Source organism: Drosophila montana, unplaced genomic scaffold (genome assembly GCF_035044405.1).
Source record: "Drosophila montana isolate Dmon_TW-CO22-7 unplaced genomic scaffold, ASM3504440v1 contig_428_1, whole genome shotgun sequence".
Classification (NCBI taxonomy): Eukaryota; Metazoa; Arthropoda; class Insecta; order Diptera; family Drosophilidae; genus Drosophila; species Drosophila montana.
Genome location: NW_026998764.1, coordinates 64,287 through 70,286, shown reverse-complemented (window position 1 = coordinate 70,286; position 6,000 = coordinate 64,287). Strand labels below are relative to the sequence as shown.

The window sequence follows — 6,000 nt, the reverse complement described above, 5'->3', positions numbered from 1 at the left end:
GGCGAGCGGCGCTATACAAATTTTTAGCTAACTGCAAAGGCGGGCTAAGACAAAAAAAATCACAATAGTTTTCTGAATTAAACTGAGAAATTTAAAAAATGAACTAACGAGAACTAGTGCTTCAGAACCTTGTAAATAGCGCAAGCAAAACTACAAATGTATACTAATACTTACAACCGAAGCAGACCCGAGAGCGCTTTGTGACAGTTCAGAGAGCTTGACCGCTCATACGGGAGAAAGCAGATCTCAGCAATTCGACATTCGACGCTTCGTCTTCGGCTCCCTTCACAAAACACATCGTTAGCTTATCAACGGTATTTGAAGAGACCCCAGCAAATTGTTCTAACAGTTGCTATTGATTAATAGACCAGTCAGCACGTGCTTTTGCCGAATTCGTGACGATATAAATTTGGTTTTTTTTCATCCGTCCATGCCATGCGCGATAAAATATCACAACTATTTTGCTTGCAAAAAAACACATGCAAGAATAATTCAGCAGATAACAGAGGTTGGTTGACATGTACTAGTGCGTGCTGTTTTTTTTCATAATATCGACCAATGCGTCAGGCATTCGTTGTAGTGTGTTTATATGTTTTAATAAAAAAAAAAACAAATACCATGCAGAGTATTTATTTATCTAGTTTAAGAATACATTCATTTCGCTTTCATTGTTTTCATATATCAACGCAGTGGATAATATAATTCGTCAAGAAAACTGTAACACTTAGAAGGAGACACATAATGTATATTTGTATTTCTGATCAGTGTCAACTGATAAATCGAGATAGTTGTGCCCGGCTGTCCTTCTGTCCGTGTGTTTCTCTCTTTTTTTCTATGCAAGTCTCTCAGTTTTAAGTTACATTCAATATACTTTACATAGGTATCTCGAAAATAAAGTTTTTGTATAACAACATTTTGTTTTTTAAGATATCTTTACTAAACACTGTATTTACTAGTTTCAAAATGCTCCCTATATAAAAGCTAAATCTTATCAACATCGAACCACTCTTATCTTATAAATGTCATAAAAACAATTAAGTTGTTGTATGAATAACTCTCTTCAATAATATATTTAAACCAAACTTGATATTTACGAGAACTACTATGCTCATTTTATAAAATAGCGCTAAGGGAATAACCGATTTAATATTAGTTTTATCTAGGAACCGTTCTGCTTTCTAGATATCTTAACTTCACATAGCCATTACAAGGTTCGCCATTTTCTTGCGAATTCGTAAGCCTTATGTCTATAAAGGAATTTATTCTTTGGCCAAAGATAGCCGTTCTTTCTTGTTGAATTATTTTTTTCTTACTAATCTGTGATTTTTTATGTGTATTTATCGGACAAACCTAACGTAACCATTTAGGACATAATGTGCCAACCAAAGCAACGAGCAACGGGACATTGTGTGCCAATGGGACTGAGGGGCCCGAAGCGACAGAGACCGACTCATCAGGGACCGGGCGGATGCGGAAGCCGCTGGAGAGGAATGGCTCAACGCAGAACGACACTGTTCACCTCGAGAGAAGGTAAAAATCAGGTTGGAAAACCAACCTAATAGCTTCGTACTATATTAATTCTTAGGCAGGCTACACTCGGAACTTAATTTTTATTTATCATGCACTGAAGCGTACACTAGGTTAGCAAATAACGGCCAAACCACAGCCTGAGCAGAAGCATTTTTATACCCCGAACCCATTAAAAATGGGTAAAAAGGGTATGATGTATTTGTGCAAATGTATGTAACAGGTATAAGGAAGCATCTCCGACCACATAAAGTGTATGTATTCTTTGTCAGCATCAATAGCCGAGTCGATCGAGCCATGTCCGTCTGTCAGTCCGTCCGTCTGTCCGTATGTATGAACGCAAGGATCTCAGAACCTATAAGAGCTAGAGACTTGAAATAGCTGTAGGTTCTCCTAGTAACCGCGCAGATCGAGTTTGTTTCTGATATTCGATAAATTGCCCCGTTTCCAAGTAATCGATAAAAATCGATATCGAACACCCGTGTTTTGAGCAATTTTGGTAAATAATAAGAGCTGGAGTCACCAAATTTTATCTCCAACTCACCGCTACTATCACATAGCTATAAATCAAGTAGAAACATCAATTTATGCCTCCCACCGATATAAGCCACAATTTAAATGCAATTGACTTTTTGATAATACACGAATATTCTCTAGTACAATAAGATGTACTGTAGAATATTTCATTAAGATTGGTTATTAAAGAAAACGTGTTTTACCTCTCCTCGTATCAGCGGCAGCAAGCGCAAATTCCAAGAATTTCTATATACATGTACACACACATTCATGCGCGTCTGCTTTGAATTCTATCAAGAGCATTGCAATTGCGATTGTATTGTTTTCTGTGCTGCTATTCTAATTCGTTTTTTTTCTCATTAAGACTTTATTATTGGTGTGTTGGTTGAGTAGGGGCGGCGGCAAGTAATGCGGTCTGTCGCAAGTCGAAGCCTACTGAGGAAATTTTTTTTTTTTAATTCATTTTTATTACTACTAAAGCAAACATGCGCGTAGCGCGAGCTGCATTTGGTGTCGGAAGAGGAGGTTTCAGGGTAACGCCTAGTTGGGAGCTCCCGACTAAAACCTCTTACTTGTTTTTATTGTAGTTTTGTGTTCAGACTTGTATCATACTACTTGGAAATTTCAATGATTCTGGGCAGAAAATTGTCCCCAAAGGTTGTATGGGCGAAGGTTTAAGGTTTATTTTCAAAGCTGTACATACAAACTTAATAAATACATTTTTCAGCGAATTACAAAATTCCACCGGCAACTCTGCAAATTTGGTGAAGAGTTTTAGTCTCCATCTATATGAAATATACCTATAGACGTGGACTATTGCTGAAATTTTTACTGAAGCTTTCTTATGTAATTGTAGTTGCGCGCTAACGCAGGGTTTGAGGAAATTCCACCTGCAAGATTAAGCAAATCGCGAACTCCCATTGTTTTTCAATGGATCTCTAACTAGCACCGGTAAATTTAAAAACAGAAAAATCTTGCCACGAGCAATGCCATTATATACCCGCTAATCTATATTTATAACAATTTATTGTAACTGAAGCTGAAATTTGTACTGAAGTTTTGCTATGTGATTGTAGTTGCGCGTTTACGCAGTGTTTGGGGAAATTCCACCCGCAAGTGTAAGCAGATCGCGAAAACTTTTCGTTCTGTCTCAGTCATTTTCAAAGAACTTCGTTCAAATTCCACCGCTGTTGGATGGAGTATGCGGGTCAAAGTCTTTTGTGGCTAGTCTTAACTTTCGCTCGACCCACCAGAACTGTGGTAAACGGTTGAGTAAAAGTTTTTGTGTACCATCCGATCTGCTTCAAAATCATTTACAAAGATCTTTGTGAAAATAATTTGGATCCGCCTCTCATAGTTGATTAAGGGTGTTAAGGGCGAAGTTTCGTCGATCAGCCTCAAACCTATTTTTAAAGCACTACATTAAACCTTAATGAAGGCGTGTTTCAGCCATTTGTAAAATTCCACCCGCAATTATGAAATTTGGTGAATGGGAATGGAATTTATTTGGTAGACATTTCTCAAAATCAACCGCTTTTGAATGAAATATGCAAATCAAATGTTGAATAAAAAGGTTGTTTTTCGGCATTAAGATTCTCAGCACAAGACTGAAATGGTCGGAGAAACGTTGATACTATAAAACACGGAAGTTGGTTTTTTATTATTCGACACAGCCGCACTGTTTGATATCGATATTGAAATACCGATACATTCCTTCGGTTTGTATCGATATATCAATTACATTTAACAGTGTTAAAGCACTAACTATACAATGTATAGACATGTCAAACAGCGGAAAATTCGGATACCGATAAATCGTCAACGACTGACTCCCATGGGTGTCCGCGACCATTTTAGTGTGCCCAGACAAAGTAAGACTGCTGAGAGTGGCAGCCGAACGCCGGCCTCGAAAGCCGAACGTTCAGTATTAAGCCGCATCTCGCTCAGCGTACAACGTCGCTTCGGCTGATGCCTTTTCATAATATATATATGTTAGTTTTAAATCCTTACAGACCAAATAGATATGCGTGTATGCATGTGCAGAGTTTGCCTCGCTCCCACTCATTGCTTTGCGCGCTTGTGCGCATATCTTTCTCTCTGCATAACTTCTCAAAAGCCCCGAGATCTACAAACATACATATGTTTGTGTTGTGTGGACGTGCGCACAAGTAGATCGCGGCGTTTGTCGCGAGCCACAGATTTTTTTTTCAATTGTGTGCCCTTTGTGCCTGTGGCATACATATTCAAATGCTCTATAATGTATTTCTTCGTCCAGTCAGGCATAATGAGACGAATCTGATATATTTATATTCATTAAAAACTTAAATGACCCAAATGAAATATTTGTATTATATATTCTAATATTTTTGTTTACTGTGGGGACCAATTTTGCTTAAAATTAAAAAAAAAACTAAGTCGTATTTCTGCAAGGGTAATTCTTCGTCAGCCTGTCGAATAATTTAAGAAAAGACCAAAAATGGAAAATGTTGAGTTTTTTCGACTGGCTACTTGTGCACACGCACACTCTTTCGAGTAAGCAGTTGGGTGACATTATTAAAAGGTTTGGCCTGTTCATGTGCAAAACTCCTATTTTCCATGATTGTTGTAAGGGTAAGGGTACCTGAACTTTGGCATAAGTGCATGATAACTCTTTGGGCCTGCCAAGCACACACACTTACACACTTTTCTATATGATTAGAAGCATTTATGCGTTTGTGTGCGTGTAGGTTGCATGCCTGCCCGATGCAAATTTGACCAAATTTGAAGTTTTTGGCATTTCTGATTTTCGAGCTCTACACACAGACACACACACACACACAAAACTGTGTGCGAATGAGCCGATCAAGGGTTTGTTGTGAGACAGAGATATTTTCATCAATGGGTGCGTAAATTTGGGCGACAAGTGAACGCACTTGTCGCTCGTTTCCACTTTGATATGGATGCAGACGCATGCTAGACGCATGAATGAAAAAAAAATCTCTGGCTCGCGACAAATGCCGCGATCTACTTGTGCGCACATCCACACAACACAAACATATATATGTTTGTAGATCTCCTGGTTTTTGAGAAGTTATGCAGAGAGAAAAAGATGCGCACAAGCGCGCAAAGCAATGAGTGGGAGCGAGGCAAACTCGGCACATGCATACACGCATATGTATTTGGTCTGTAAGGATTTAAAACTAACATATGTATATTATGAAAAGGCATCAGCCGCAGCGACGTTGTACACTAAGCGAGATGCGGCTTCATACTGAACGTTCGGCTTTCGAGGCCGGCGTTCGGCTGCCACTCTCAGCAGTCTTACTTTGTCTGGGCACACTAAAATGGTCGCGGACACCCATGGGGCTCAGTCGTTGACGATTTATCGGTATCCGATTATTCCGCTGTTTGACATGTATATTTAGCTGTATAGTTAGTGGTTAAAGGTGCAACTTATCGATAACTTATTTTAACAGCGGATTTATTCGAATTTAAATTCAAACTATTCCAAATCTTACATTCGGCCAACCTGACTACAGATTTACCACGATCTTACAATATAACATAAGATTATATTATATTAACGTACATCCATTGCTTACACATATGTTAACAACATAAAGCTATCGTATTATCTTAGCACTGCAACCAAGGTTTAAGTCTTGCAGGTTCTAATATTCTTCGACGAAACGGCAACAGTGTTAACTGGGAATCCTCAATGTCTACCACTTCATAATGATCGTTATCAGACACTCGATTAACCCTGAATGGACCTCGGTATTTAGGTGCAAGCTTTTTACTAATACCGGGCGTAGTGTCTACATGCCGAACGGTTACGTAATCGCCTATCTTATACATAAAAGGGGGTTAATGTTTCTTTGAATATATCTTTTCATGCCTCATCTGTGAACGCAGATTAATTTCACTTGCTTTTTCTCGTGTAGACTCTTAGTTTATTTGATCTGAAGTTAACTTACC

At 38.6% G+C, this 6,000-nt stretch overlaps 1 protein-coding gene across 1 annotated transcript in view; it reads left to right on the top strand.

Annotated features, from left to right (window-relative positions):
- Positions 1-346: 346 nt before the first annotated feature.
- Positions 347-6,000, top strand: part of LOC135439566 (uncharacterized) — a gene marked incomplete at its 3' end in the record, with an annotated part of 63,146 nt that continues 57,492 nt past the window's right edge. Inside the window, exons 1-2 of the mRNA XM_064698309.1 lie at positions 347-508; positions 1,368-1,530. Coding sequence (XP_064554379.1) covers positions 436-508; positions 1,368-1,530 — 236 coding nt within the window. The remainder of the gene's footprint in view (positions 509-1,367; positions 1,531-6,000) is intronic.